This window comes from Leuciscus leuciscus (genome assembly GCF_965113295.1).
Source record: "Leuciscus leuciscus genome assembly, chromosome: 1".
Taxonomy (NCBI): domain Eukaryota; kingdom Metazoa; phylum Chordata; class Actinopteri; order Cypriniformes; family Leuciscidae; genus Leuciscus; species Leuciscus leuciscus.
In genome coordinates, this window is record NC_138725.1 from 64,128,939 (window position 1) to 64,144,928 (window position 15,990).

At 40.3% G+C, this 15,990-nt stretch overlaps 1 protein-coding gene across 1 annotated transcript in view; it reads right to left on the minus strand.

The window, feature by feature from the left end:
• Positions 1 to 13,272: 13,272 nt before the first annotated feature.
• Positions 13,273 to 15,990, minus strand: part of tbcd (tubulin folding cofactor D) — a 45,856-nt gene continuing 43,138 nt past the window's right edge. The window contains exons 38-39 of the mRNA XM_082150704.1: positions 15,849 to 15,933; positions 13,273 to 14,636 (exon numbers count right to left, since the gene is read on the minus strand). Of these exons, the coding sequence (XP_082006830.1) occupies positions 14,631 to 14,636; positions 15,849 to 15,933 (91 nt within the window). The 3' untranslated portion in view covers positions 13,273 to 14,630. The remainder of the gene's footprint in view (positions 14,637 to 15,848; positions 15,934 to 15,990) is intronic.

Here is a 15,990-nt window from a genome sequence, read left to right on the forward strand (position 1 = left end):
GCAAGGATCTGGAGTGCAGCAACCTTTAAACTCATACTGATTGGCTTCATGCGAAAAGAGCCATATATAAAGCCAAAAGTCCAACCTTAGACGCCTGTTGTGGGTTGGGATCTAATAGTAGTAATTCAATAGCGCTATGCAGCAGACATACCACATCACACTGTCAAATCCGCATACAACATAATACCAGAGCAGCCTCATTCATCTTCATTCAATGTGACACACAATCACGATTATGATGCATGGCATTCCATCTGTGTTCCTACTCCCAAGACGCAAGGGAAGTCTGGAAAGATAGAGTGGACTTACCATGAAAGGCGCTTCACTTCAACTTAGAAAAACACCACAAAAGCAAAGTACAACATCCTCCTATCACTTGCATCTGAGGACAACACACTCTCAGTGAGTTCTCAGTAGACCACCCCAAAAGTCGGACTGACCTCAGTGTCTCTGGCTGCGTTCTGGAGTTAGGCCAGACCAAACTAGTTGTCCTCCCTCTACGGGACGCATCGCAATGAACTGGCTCTACTGCTGCTCAGCCAGGCGCCGGAGGACCATTCGGCAGCCGTTGGCTCAGAAGGAAACAGACTCTAGAAAGGGGTGTTAAGAGCGTGAAGGCTGACACCGTGCTCCCAATAAGGCTCAAAACACACCAGAGGATGCACAGAGCAGACAAGGGTCAGGGGACCAACGGCCCCATCACCAGCTGGCTGCTCTTTCGGTGATGAGCTCATTCTGGACAAGAGCCAGACAGGCCCTGAAGCTTTAGCTATCCTTATGAGGTCACCACTAAAACACACTGTAACGCTGCCGAGCCAAACACCATCACAAAAGGGGTCGAGCGATGACGGACACACCGGTCATGTTACACCAATGACGAAGGTCCTGTTAGGCAAAGAACAAACAGTACTGAATAAAAAAATCTGTGTCAATCACAGGGTGAAGTCATGGCAGGCTGGCACGGGATAAGGGAGGTCAATCTCAGCATTTTTGGCTCTGTAGGCAGCTGCCAAAAGATTCAAGAAAGTGCCAAGAAAAGCCTGCTATTTTCAGGTTGCAAGCATGCACGTTATGTGGTCCGATGGACCAGCGGTTTTGAATTTAAAGATAATAAAACCACGTTCGAATAAACACTCAGTGGGCACTTTAATAAGTGCACCTGTACGCTTGCAAATATACAACTAGCTAATCATCAGGAACCCAGTCCTCAAAAGAAACTCAAACAAAAGCATGCAGATCAGGAACTTCAAAAGGTTTCATTGTTGTTGAAGTCAAACATCAGAACATGACAATGAGTTCAGTTCAGTGTATGCAATGGCCTCCACAGATACCACATCTAAATCCAACAGGGCATCTTTGGGATAGTGAAAGAGCAGAGAAGCCAAAGCATACTTCGCAGAAGCTTCCTAGCTATGCAACCTCGATTGCTTTCGCCATTGTGCCTCCGAATTGCCCTCAGACCACAATCATACAGTTGTGGATGGGAATCGAAAGGAACAGAAAAGTTTTGATGTCTCCTAATGGTTCTGGATCCTTAACGGTGCCATTAACAATTTGTTAATTACTTCTGAGGAAGAAATATTTGGACAAAAGAAATGCAGTTCTTATTACATTTTCTTCCCTCAGCATTCTGTTGCCAAATGATGAGATCATTTTGGATTTAAAAATAACAAAAATAACAAAATCAGATCAATAAAACTTGCCTTACACTTTTTGGAAGCACCATAAATACAGTCCTTTAAAATGGGCTCCAAGTATAGGCTACATCAAATAAAAATAAAAATAAAAACTACATTAAAACTAATAATGTGTACAATATATATTTATATACACAATGAAATAAACAGCCAGTCAGTAACTACACAGTATCACAAACTATCTCAGTGCAATTTGACTTTTAGGTTTAATTTCCGGTCAGCCAGGATGGAAGTAATAACTTCTTGTTTAGTAAATTAGTGAGATACGCACTTTGATTCATAAGTCTTTCTTCATAATTTAAAAAGAACTGGATAGTAAGAGTTATTCATTCTTTAGTTTTGCTGTTTGTTTGGCACTGGTATATATTAGTGAAGGAGACACTGTCAGAGTATTTTTCTAGAGCAGGTATTAGTGTAAAAAACAGCCTGTTTCAGCTAGTTTAATCCAGTTGTTCAGTCTGACAAAAAATCATGATCCTAACCTTTATCTCAGTACTCTCAGTTGGCCAGACAGTGATTCATCTTTTCTGAATCATTAACATATTTAACAAGCCTAGAGACTAGTGTAGTTGTGAGATCTTAAAGGTGTGCTAAAAATGAAATAGTGCTCATAAAAGGCCGTATTTTCACTTGAAATGGAGTAAAGGCTTGGACCCGGCAACAGTAGGCCTATTTGATGGCACAACTTAACAAGCGGATGACACAGGCATTTGAAAGTAACTGTATGGGTGCCTTGAGTATTGAGGTTTGTCACTGCTACAGTATCACAAGAACACACAATACAAGGGACTCAATGCTTGCAATGCACTGGCGTCAGCATTTAACTACTTATGTAAAGTATGTTTCTCGCCTTACTCTTCCTGGAACATCTGACAAACACACACACACACACACACACACACACAGTCTTTTGAGAGGAATCTGGTAACTTCAGACACAAAGTGACGAGGAAATGAGAGGCTAATTGGGGGCAGTCTACTTTATCTGAAGGCAAGCCCACAGATTCAAAGAGGACAAAGACACAGGAAGCCACAGTATTCATAGACCAGCACAGGACTGAGTAGCTAATCTATTTTAACATAAGACAGAACATATGTGCTATAATGCAAACAAAAACATCCCTGCACTTTCAAATACCAACAGCTTGAGTGTTATGACACCAGGCATAATGACACTGATTTAAAGGAACAGTTCACCCAAAACTAAAAGTTTTGTCAATATTTACTCAGCTTCATGTCGTTGAGTAAATGACAAGTCAAACCTATGACTTGCGTAAAGAATCACAGGTAACACTTTACAATAATGTCCCGTTAGTTAAAGGAATAGATCACTTCAAAATGAAAATTCTGTCATCATTTACTCACACTCAAGTTGTTTCAAACCTGTATGAATTTCTTTGTTCTGTTGAACACAAAGGAAGATATTTTGAAAAATGTCTGTAACCAGACAGTTGATGAACCCCATTGACTTCCATAGTATTTTTTTTTCTACTATGGTACTAAGTCAATGGTCTGGTTACCGACATTCTTCCAAATATCTTCTTTTGTGTTCAGCAGAGGAAAGAAATTCATACAGGTTTGAAACAACTTGAGTGTGAGTAAATGATGACAGAATTTTCATTTTGAAGTGAACTAATCCTTTAAAATAAGCTAATGCATTAAGTAATATTAACTAAAAAATAGCTAAACATTTGCAACAGTTTTTTCTTTTCATAAAAACTTTGTTATTCTGGTTGAAACTCTCTTCACATCCTTATAGCAATCAACAAGAGGTTGTCTAAATATATATATTTTAAACATATATCTTGTGTGGAAGTCTCAGGCAATAAAGAGATCGACTATTTTTGACTGTCAAAATGCCGGCGGACACAGCTACAGTGAGTTGTTCAAAATCTTTCTTTTTAGTAAACTCTGTGTACACAAACAATGTTCTTAATGCTCGAGTTCATGTGTAGAGCCCCTGGTGATACTTCAGGCAAAGTTTCATGTTGTGTCGAGCCTTCTTAGTGTTTTAAAAATAGCGATTTTTATGCTATCATAGAAGTGTCCCAAGCACTCCCATTCAAAAGGCAATTTGACTGAAAACGAAAATACGGCCAAACTTAAAAGTGGCGTTTCCATTCTAATTATGCTTTTAAACTAAAGTTTGCCTCGGGTAGATTAACAAAAAGACCCTATTGCATTTTGGCGAGAGTTATCCATTAAGTCGTTTACATTCATTATTATTGTAATGTTATGTGCTTTGACATAAGGTAATTTAACGCCGTATCTCACAACGCTTTGCAGACTCTGCTCTGACGTGTGTGTTCATGTATTTTGAAGGAGGCTTGTCTTTGGAGACGTTCTGAAGGGAGGGTGGGATCTTATGCATTCAAAGCTAGCTAGCTATTGCTAGCCTCTCCGAAATTGCCTACCAACTTTTAAGTAATATTAACAGTAAATTTTGATCTAAGTGATGTATCAGTAATAGCTGAAATTGACATTTACTAACAAATGGTTTAGATGGTTTGTGAACTAATGTTAATAAACGGAACCTTATTGTAAAGTGTTACCAAATTGCATTATTTTCCATGCAATTACTGGAGTACTTTTATGATGCTTTTATAGTGCATTTTTTTAAGCTTGAATAGCCTACCTTATGGCATGGTGAACTGTCCCTTTAAGTTTATCTGTTTATACTTCATATCGGATTCAAACAAAAGCAAAGGGGGGGAAATTATGTGAGCAAAGCACATTACTTCATTTCAAATGTAAACAGAAGAAGAAGGGGAAAAAAAGATGTGATCACAGCATTGTCAATGCTAAAAACATGTCAATTAAGCTAATCTATGACCTCATTAGCCGTAGATTTGACATCAGCCGCATGTCAGCAACCAAATCTGACCTCTCAAGTCAATTAGCGAGATAATCTATAGGCGTCCTTCTGCACGCGCTATATAAAAACGGCCTGCCCATTAACCTGTGGTCTATAAAAGCACACGACTTAGCAATTAGCCCACATTCCCGTCGCGATCCAGCAGCCTCCTTCCCCAAATTACTATAATTCCTAACAACAACGTGGCAATTTCGAAGGCATGGAGCGTATGCCTCTCAAACTGTTCATTAAGGCTTTTGGAAAGATATAAGAAGTGTGGTTTCCTGGAGAATGACCGCATCAGCTGTCATAATCATAATTATAGCATCTCTGCTATTTCTACTGTAATCATATAATTACAACATATCTGGTATTTCAATCATATAATTACATTATTTGGCCATCCTCACAGAAAGATACCCTCTCTTAGGCCTCTATATTTTCAAAAATGAAATATCTGTGGATGTCCACAGATATTTATCCATAAGCGAGCCACGTGTTTGGCGTCGGGACCTCTTGTTTGAGTCCACCAGCTCTGATAGATGATAACATGATGATGAACGGGCAAGAATTCCATATAGCCTATCTATTTTGTCAAAAACATTTCCTGTAGATTCTCATTTTGCAACACACACGGGGAATAAGATCTGAAAACATGATTCTTTTTGAAGCAGAAATCCCTATCTGAAAGCAAACAATGGCTCATTCGTTTTTCTAACAGCATTGAAATCACAATTCTCTCACAGTTGTCTCAGCTAGTTTTTCATGTTTTAGGAAATGTATCTCTTCAATAAAGTGGTTCTTAACTCTGTGTGAGATAAAACAATTATTTTCCTCTTTTACAATCCTTTGAAAGTTATTAGTGCAGGCAGCTGCCATGTTATCATAACAATGAGCTCAGGCAAAACTTTGATTCAGTAAACATTTTTCTAAAATGTCTGCACATTTTGGATGTGCCTTATTCCTTTTAATTTAGTCTCAAAAAAGCAGCTACCTTAATAAGACTCAAGGTAGACCCACCACAGCTTCTCTAAATAAAATCCTGGCCATTATCACAAAGGACTCGCCAACCAGTCTGTGGCCAGGAGACGTTAATGAGCACAGGGTGTCATTTCTCTCTCACCAGGTGTTTCTCTAGCTCCAGGACTTGTGTGCTGTAGTTCCACCTGGGCGTAATTAAACATCCCACATATTTATAACGATTTTATAAAGGGCCCCACATAGTCACCAAGGGCTGTGTCCAACAGAGCTGAATTTATGACTCACTGTCCAACCCTTCTACCTAATGAGATACAGAAGAGTTGGTTTCCTATAAGAAACTGCTGAAATAAACATAGCAAATTAAATATTAATGTACCATGTGGAAACCATAATTTGGGTATGTACAAGAATATCATTACACACAGGACATGCCACAAAAGTGGAACATCTGCTCTTTCTTCATACATTATCCATTGTGTGTGCGTGTAAATATATTCCTCACAGTATTGTTATTTATATAACTTTTAGGTTGTCTTGATCCACTTTGAAATGGAAATTCAGCTGAAACTTTACTCAAAGGCAAAGAATTGTACAGAATAATGGAAAACAGATTTGTTAGTCCAACCATTCAATAAGTACAAGGATAAAGCAAAATTGTTTTATTGAACATTATTTTTTTATCACAATGCAGTGGTAAGTCTGCAAAGCCAATGTGACTACAAACAAGAGTGACCTTCATGATCGAAAATGTGCATTGATTAAAAAATAATAATAATCTAAGAGTGACATTGAGCCAAGATACTACTTTATGTCATAAACATTTTTTAAATGTATAACACATTATACGAGTCTTAATTTTTAGCTAAAGGGGTATATAATGCAACACAAATTATATAAAAAATACATAAAAAATCGGGTTTATGTTCAGCTTGTATGTGTTTTAGTTTAGTTTGCCCTGTTTGCCTGCCTGTCTGTATTCACTATCTAGTGTCTTGGTAACTGATTATGTTACACACCTGTTTCAGTTTCTGTTAATTATCCTCCCTTGCATATATTTAAGCCTTGAGTTCTCACAGTTTTAGTTTGGTTTTATTTTCGTCTCTGTTTATGTGGTCGAGTTTTATATTTCCTGAGTTTCTCATACGTGTTCCCTGTTGGATTTGTTATTAAACCTATTTGTGCAACCATCCATGACAGAACACTGAACCCCTAAAAAGATAATTTTTGGAAAAAAAAGATGGACTTACCAGCGGCCCGCCTTCTTTGCCTGAAGCAGGAGCATAGTTCCCTCGAGGACCACACAACAGACATTTTAGGACTGGCGTGCCTAACACACTTCCCGGATCTTAATGAACAAACTGAGAAGTGGGTGCTGGTTACCTGCGAGTCACCTCCATCTGCCTTGTGGACAAGGACAAAACCAGCCCCACTCCTAACCCAGAGCCAAGCCAGACATTAGCCATGCCCCCAGGGGCCAAGAGCCTGGGCCCACCGCAACACAGAGCCTGAGTCGTCGCAATGCCAGCATCAGAGTCATACTAGAGCCCAAATCACCCTGGAGCTTGAGGTCCACAGAGAGTCGGACCAGGTGCGTGAGCCGGGACACAACGTCCGTCAAGGAGGGCATCCTTGTGGAGTTTGTCGGCATGGACTGGAGCCCCACCCATGCTTCCACCACTGAGGGTGAGCTTTGCGGGGTTCCAGTAAAATGGCATGAGGAAATAGAAGAGGGATTTTCCTGTACTCTCCTGTCCGAGTCTCCTTAATCTCTGCTTGTCCCTCCCAGCCTCCCTCTCCCGCCTTGTCTGCCTATGCCTCCGCTGGCTCCCTTCAGTCCCTTGTCTTCTCCTCTGTTAACTCCACTCTGCTGCTCGGATCCGGCTCGAGTCTTCCGGTCGCCAGCTACCCCTTGGTGCGCAGATCCCCTAGCTCTGCCTCCAGCCGTCGTGCCTGTTACTCCACCTCGACCTGTCAACCAGTCAGCTCCACCTTGGCTCATCGCCCCCTTGGCTCCACCTGGGACTGTGATCCTAACGGCTCCATCTGACTATTTGTCCCTCTAGCTCCAACTTGGTCAGTCGTCTCGTTGCCTGTGCCACAGACTTTCAGGCCTTCGGTGGCACCTTGTCCCTTCTCCCCTTTGGCTCTGTCTTGGTTCTTGGTCCCACCGGCTGCACCTCAGTCCTCCGGCACCCTGGTTCCACCTCGGCCGGTCGTCACCATGGCTCCGCCTTGGCCTCCAGGAACTTCTGTGTCGTTCGGTACCTTTGGCTCTTCAGCGCCGCCAGGGTCTTCACCTCTGTGTGTGGGGGGAGGGGTTCAGCTTGTTTGTTTTAATTTGCCCTGTGTGCCTGCCCGTTTGTATTTACTAGTCAGTTTCCATTTGTTAGTTTGTTTACGTGGTTGTGTTTTATATTTCCTGAGTTTCTCTTACGTGTTTCCCTGTTGGATTTATTATTAAAGACTGTTTGTTTCTTGGAATCTCCAGCGTTGTGCTATTTGTGAACCCACCCGTGACAGCTTATATCACAAAACATTTTCAGGAATTTCATCAAACATTACTATGTTGTGATACTGTTGGCATGATATAACAATTCTCATACCTTCAGATAAGATACTTACCAGCATGATTATTGGGCTCATTTGGTGACGTAATTGAATATGATGGATAAGTGAGATTACTTAGGTTTAATTAGACACGCCTTTCTTTTCTTGGACAAGACAGCTGTAAGAAGACACTCAACAAGGCCTCTTCTTAGAATGACGTTTCCGAGACAAACGCTGTTCCCTACAAGAGCACACATTGTTCTCTCCAAAAACATAGCTGAATGAAAATGGATAATAATCAAACTCAAAAAAAGGTCAGGAGGAGCAGAGTAGAGGAGAAATGTGTTAAGCTACACATATTTCTTTGTGCTAGTACTTGCTATGGTCTTTGTGTGAAGTGACATCTGTATTGGCCGCATGGTGTAGAGATGAAAGCTTATTCATTCATACTTGCACCTCACTCTCAGAGGGGCAGTTACCATGATGCAGTGCAACATGGGAAGCACTTATTCATATGAAGAGAACAAACAAGCTTAATAATAAAAAAATAAAAAAAAGCTTTCCCAGAAGAGTTGAAGCTGCTCAACAATGTATGGGTATCTACATACTTATAGTCCTATAGTCAACCTTAATCTAAGCTGATAAAGCTCCCTTCTCGTAAAGACAGTGGGTTCATAGTATGCACTTTATTAAAACACTATTAAAAGAGAGACTTTAACCTCAGAATGGTGCAGATCACTACAGGCGGCACCTAATCCCATAACAAACAGCTCAGGGGAGAGTGGAAAATGCCCGGCCGCAATATCACCGCACCGCTGAGTGGATGAGAACAGCCCCCCTCCCCATCGGCCTCTTTAAAAGGCCTCCATTGTACAGGAGCCATCGCCATGGCTACTGTCGGCCAACTGTAAGCCTTTCAGAATTATTAGCATTCTTCCTGACTCTCTGCACTGTAGCAGAGCCCCTCGCTATTCCAGAAAATCAGCCAGATAAAAACGAACTGAACTTTCCATCTCTCTCCCCTCAAAATTAATTAAATTCGAATTACAAAAAGGTTGGAGTGGAGAAGGTGAAACCTCATACTAACTAAACACCCAGGGTTTGTGTGAGGTGTATTAAGACTCTGGTGTTGCTTTTGCACAGCAGCGATGGAAGAAACTTTAAAAAACGACAGCATTTAATAAGAACCAGCATTGCGTAGCACTGTTCCAGCTAACAGAGAATGTTCTCAGAACTTTGTCGAACATTCTGGCAAGATTCTCTCAAATATATGAACAAATCTTCTTCCAGTAACATTAATAGAATGTTCATTTGCAACCCCAGGGACTGGAGACAGGGACTGGGGTTGCAAATTAGCCTATTGGCTAGAAACCTTTTATGCAACACATTTACACATTTTGTTATGGCTTTGTCTATGATAATTATGTATGTAATAATGTGCGCTGCATTGTCCCTGACAAATAAACTAATAATAATAATAATAATAATAAAATAATACAATTCACAGTTAAATGGTCTTTAATAATGTTCTCAAAACGTTAACAAAAACATTATTTATACATTGTCCATGGAACGTTTTAGTTGGACATTCGTCTAACATTACTTGTTCCAGAATGTTCAGAGAACATTCAAAAGTAACGTTGCCATAATTATAAAAATGTTCCCCTAACGTTCATATAACTAAGAGAAAATGCTCAGAGAACATTCAGAAATACTATTTATATTACTTACTGTAATAGGAATGTTAGCAAGATGTTCTTGGAACATGTTTTTGTTAGCTGAGATGTTCTAACCAGATGCAATTGGATAAAGGAAGCCATTATAAATCCCTTAAATTTAGTCTTAACCAGCTTCAGCTTAGACAGATGTCAGTACATTCATGAATGCGCTGGAGAGCTGTTTTATAGTGTAAATTTATGTCATAATTATGACAAAAATTCTGATTCCTGAATTTGAAAAACTGCGACAGAGGCAGTTTTTTCCTGTTTATTATTGTTATGAAATAATGTTACTAAAGTTTGGCAATGGTAACATTAGGCATAATGGTTGCTATCCATATCAGATAACGGTGGAAACTTTAACATGGCAAGGCTGGTTGGCTGGTCTTAGCTGGATGTATCTGGTTTAAGCTGGTCTCCAAGCTTGGCCAAGCTGGTGTTTGCTGGTTTTAGCTGGTTGGTCAGCTGGTCTCCCAGCCTGACCATCTAAAGACGTGGCCAAAACCCCTCTAAAACCAGCCTGCTTAACCAGCTACGAACAGGTACGCCTACCCCAGACAGCAACATAGTCTCGGCCCAGATCCGGTACATGTGGATTCAACGCGTATAGTACCAGATGTGGGCCGGATTTGGGCTGACACTATGTTGGTGTCTGGGATGTCAACAGTCTCGTCTCTTCTCAGGGTGGGGCAACCTGTCACTTACATGGTACAAGTTATTTTCACTACACTGTCTCTCTATCATATAGGATGTAATAGATGTAATTTAGTTGGAGACACTCATTAAGGACACTATGTAATGGTTTTCTTGGTTTCCATCCAGACAATTTAAGCTCAATTGTTAAGCCTAATTTTAAGAGGACAGGCTGGTTTAGTTACTCCATAGACTATGGAGACTCCCTGTGCATAGGGGACACTTTCGAAAAACATAATCGGCTTAACGGGTTAAATTTATAAATCTATTTCTAAAATGTCTTCATATAGCCTATAACATTATTGCATGAAAACTCAATCTGCCATTTTTAATTGGAAAATGCCCAGTGGTTTTTCCAGGACCTATTATTAATCCAGCACAACTGCGTAGCCTTAATAATTGTGTTTTTATACGTAGCGTAGCCTTAATAATTGTTTCCCCATTAAGATTCCAGCAAGCCTTACAAACCCTTTAAACACAACAAATGAGTGTGAACCAGGTTATTACTAAAAGTTGCATTTAAGGTACAGTATATATTTTTTGTCAATTAAAGCATTCCATGCGAATCGAACCCATGACCTTGGTGTTGCTAGTACCATGCTCTACCGTCTGAGCTACAGGACAAGACACAGAATTAAGCACACATGTAATATGGATAATTCACCGGGCCACGTTATTACCTGTTCAACTGCTCGTTAACACAAATATCTAATCAGCCAATCACATGGCAGCAACACCTAAAATGCATTTAGGCATGTAGACAAGGTCAAGACGATCTGCTGAAGTTCAAACTGAGCATCAGAATGGGGAACAAGGTGATTTAAGTTACTTTGAACATGGCATGGTTGTTGGTGCTATACGGGCTGGTCTGAGTATTGCAGAAACTGCTGATCAACTGGGATTTTCACGCACAACCATCTCTAGGGTTTACTGAGAATGGTCCAAAAAAGAGGAAGTATTCAATGAGTGGCAGTTCTGTGGGCGAAAATACCCTTTTGAGGTCAGAATGGTCAGACTGATTCGAGCTGGATAAAAGGCAACAGTAACTCACATAACAACTTGTTACAACCGAGGACTGCAGGAGAGCATCTCTGAACGAACAACACATCGAACAGATACAGCAGCAGAAGACACAACGAAAGACCTCTCCTGTCAGCTGAGAACTGGAAACTGAGGCTCACCAAAACTGGACAATAGAAGATTGAAAAAATGTTGCCTGGTCTGATGAATCTCAATTTCCGCTGCAACGTTCAGATGGCAGGGTCAGAATTTGGCATAAACAACATGAATCCATCCCGCTTTTTTTTTAGCACACTTTGGGCCCCTGAGTATTGTTGCTGACCGGGTCCATCCCTTTATGATGGCTACACCCAGCAGGATAATGATCCAAGTCACAACATCTCAAATCATCTCAAACTGGTTTTATACTCAAATGGCCACCACAGTCACCAGCTCTCAATCCAATAGAGCACTTTAGTGATGAGGTGGAATGGGAGATTCACGTCATGGGTGTGCAGCCGACAAATGTGTGATGCTGTCATGTCAAATATGGACCAAAATCTCTGAGGAATGTTTCCAGCACATTGTTGAATCAATGCCATGAATAATTAAGGCAGTTGTGAAGGCAAAACCCAGTACTAGCAAGGTGTACATAGTAAAGTGACTGGTTTCCTTTTGTCTTTTTCTGTATAAATCATCTATTTTCATTGTATGGAAAAGAGCAACTTGGACATTCTTGCCAACATCTAATTTTGTTTAATGTAAGAAAAAAAACCACAAATGTCAGAATGACATGCAGGTGAGTAAATTATGCCAAAATATTTCTTTTGGAGATAATTATTCCTTCAAGTAAAAGAAAAAGAAAAAAACTATTGAAAGTTCAGGGGGAAGGCAAGGACACAATTAAGCCCAAATCCTGATTACCCAACAGGCAGTAATCGAAATCGAACTACTTCATCTACTGTGCCTCTCTAAAAGAATGAGACCCCTTCCATCTAAGGGCTCCAACTCAACAATCAGACCTTTGTTTTAGCCAGGAGTGCTGTTGTGTATTTTGAGACCATGTGGGTTCTTCTCTAAGCTCCAGTAAAGCCTGTGCCCAAAGTGAGAGCCGAGTTGGGTTGGGCTGCGCGTGAGAGAGCGCCAGGCTTCCTCGTCCGGCCCACAGTCAGACATCAGCCACACGGATAGGAAGCCAGGACTGGAATGAGCTTGCCAAGCTGCATCTGTCCACTGCCAGGGCTTCCTCTCCTGTAAATGTTAACACTTTCCCTGGAGTATAATGAGGTGGATTAGATTGAGTTTCATTGCTATAATGCTTGTCTGGAAAGCTGTTGTGTTGGCTGTGACGGATGAGAATGAAGAGGGGGAGCTAATTGTTTGAGGGTGTGAGAGAAGGAAGTAATCTACCTTCAGGTAGATAAAAAAAAAAAAGTACTCACCCTCATGTCATCATTTAAAGTCAAATCAAGTCACCTTTATTTTTTATAGCTCTTTATACAATAAAGATTGTTTCAAAGCCGCTTTACAGTGATCAATAGAGTGTCATTGTTCAGCTGAAGTCAGTTCAGTGCTGATTCAGTTTCTGTGGAACAAAAATATTTCAAATAATCTTGATGCAGCCGTTTCCATACCACAGCTGCTATTAAGTTCCAAAAAAAAAAAAAAAAAAAAAAAAAAAGCATTAAAGTATCAGAAAGCTTTCAAAGTATCACCTTAAAAGCAGTCCAAAATGAACCAAGTCAGTAAAATGAAACAATTAAAGAATGAATCAAAGTTGTGAACCGTTTCAACTGGTTTATTGAAAAGCATAGCCTCAAAAAACTGATCTGTTTGCTGATTTGGTTTTGGAATCATGAAAGTGCGTCAAATATGAATTATTCATTTTCATTTTTGGGTGAACGATTTCTTGAATTTGTGAACAAGTCAAATATGGAAATGGATCCTCCACCTCATATGCCTCTGAATGACATGCTATGAATAATTATCAATATAAATCCCAGATTACCAAATTAAAGGGATGGTTCGGAGTAAAATCAACCTAGGGTCCTTTGCACCATGACCTCGAGCCAAACACCCCCCAGAAGCTTTTTTTCCCTTGGTCGAAACATTATTAAAATTAGAGCTTATTTAGAGATATCAGCCGAATGGTAAGGCGGTAACGGATCCAAGGTTGCATCTCGTAAATTACCCCACTAATAATACCCAGAATGGTATCAACCTTCTACAGTAGTACAGGTAGGTTCTGTACTCATAAAACGAGGCATTGGAAAGTTTGTAAGTACATCAGGAGTTTATTTAAATGACACTTGCCTGACGGCTCATGTTACTGCTAACCCGGACGTCGAGGTCACTTCCGTGATTTGGGAAAAGCCCGTAAAAGTCCTGGCAGAAAGCGATGCATTTTTTATTATTTAAGTGTTGACAACTTAGTGTTAACTAATAATTGTTGCAAACTGGTACTACCAACAAAATATTAGTGCATTCCTGGAACTGGGCGTCGCTACACTACATCCTTATGCATCGCTTTCTGCCAGGACTTTTACGGGCTTTTCCCAAATCACGGAAGTGACCTCGACGTCCGGGTTAGCAGTAACATGAGCCGTCAGGCAAGTGTTATTTAAACGAACTCCTGATGTACTTACAAACTTTCCAATGCCTCGTTTTATGAGTACAGAATCTATTTGTACTACTGTAGAAGTTTGGTACCATTTCGGGGCATTATTAGTGGGATAATTTACGAGATACAACCTTGGATCCATTAGCGCCTGCACTAAGCCATTCGGCTGATATCTCTAAAGAAGCTCTAACTTTAGCTTCCCGACCAAGGGGACAAAAAGCTTCAGGGGGGGTGTTTGGCTCGAGGTCATGGTGCAAAGGACCCTAGGTTGAATTTACTCCGAACCATCCCTTTAACTTGGTAAACTGGGAAATCATAATAAAAAAAAAAATTAAGCACTGAGCTCAAAGACATTTTCCATTAATAATTTAATGATGACAGGTAATATACTATTAGATGGACAACTTTATCAGACAGCAGAGAAGACATAAGGACACTGTCCCTGATGTCCAGACAGAACGCAGTGCAGAGAGGCCGACAGGTGAACTTCTGTCCAGGTGAGACTGAACGGATCTATTGAAGTTAAGTCTGAAACAAACAAACAGACGAGATGACAAATGCACTAAAACCAATATAAAGGCACCACTTTAAAATCAAATTAGACTTTTTTTTTTCAGAGGTACAGTATGTGTTTGATGTGGACATATGACATTCCCAATAAAATATATTTGTTATTTTGGTAACACTTTACAATATGGTTTTTTCCTGAAAAATCTTACTGACCTCACACATTGACGGTGCACACACACACATTGTATATACACAAGCGTACCATTTTATTATTACCAACAGTTATTCCATTGAGTGACAGCTCATCTATTTCATTGTAGCAATGGGCAGTATATTGTGCTGACAGAAAATCTTCATATTGATGGAGAAAGGCATATTCATCACAGATTAAAGGTGACATATTATGCCCCTTTTCACAATATATAATATAAATCTATGGAGTCCCCAGAATCAGTCTGTGAAAATTCAGCTCAATATACCCCCCAGATAAATGGAGCGCAACTTAGGGAGAGACTCAGGAGGAGTTTTGCTACTTTTAAACTGAACCTGGATGTTTCTGAATGGTTAGTGGATAAATGTATGTAGTTGTTGTGGAGTTACATTGATTCATCTCATCGACTTGCATGTACGGTCATGTTCAACTTTCACACAAGTTGGCACAGTTCCCTGATGTCTTTATAAGACAGCTGTGACATTTTTTTGGTCAAATAGTCTTAGGTGCTCGTCTGTGCAACGACGACAGAACGGTTTGCATGCTTTGCTCAAACTTTTGCGATTGCGTTAGAACTGGTTACACTGTCGCTTGCGAAAACCAAAACATTATAATATTGTAATAAGATCCCCTCTGATGTAGAAATCTGATCGGCTTATTTTTTAACATGCTTGCAGTGAAAGGCTTACCAAAACAAAGTTACTGGGTTGTCACTTTTCATGGTTTCTGGGTTGGTAGATGCACCGGGGACCCGATTATAGCACTTAAACATGGAAAAAGTCAGATTTTCATGATATGTCCGCTTTAATTGCAAATGTTCTTGTAACTGAAACCTAATGGTTTCTGTGTCCGATTAGGAGAACTGAACACCCACTAACGCATAAAAACACCTTGTTCTCCCAACAGTCGATGCGTAACACTGAAAGCAGCATCTGGATGTCAGATGCCGTATGATGCAACATCCCCCACACTACAAAATGTTCTCCCATAAAACCTCTTTAGATGCCTAAATGTGTCACCTTGGCTACCAGAGTCGGCCTTGGCACTCCCAACCAATCGCAGAGCTGATTCCTGTGGGTTCGCACAGTAGCGATATCACTTTCCCTAAGACAGGGAATGAGAAACGAGCATTAAATCAGTAGCTGAGCTGAAGTTCTTCAT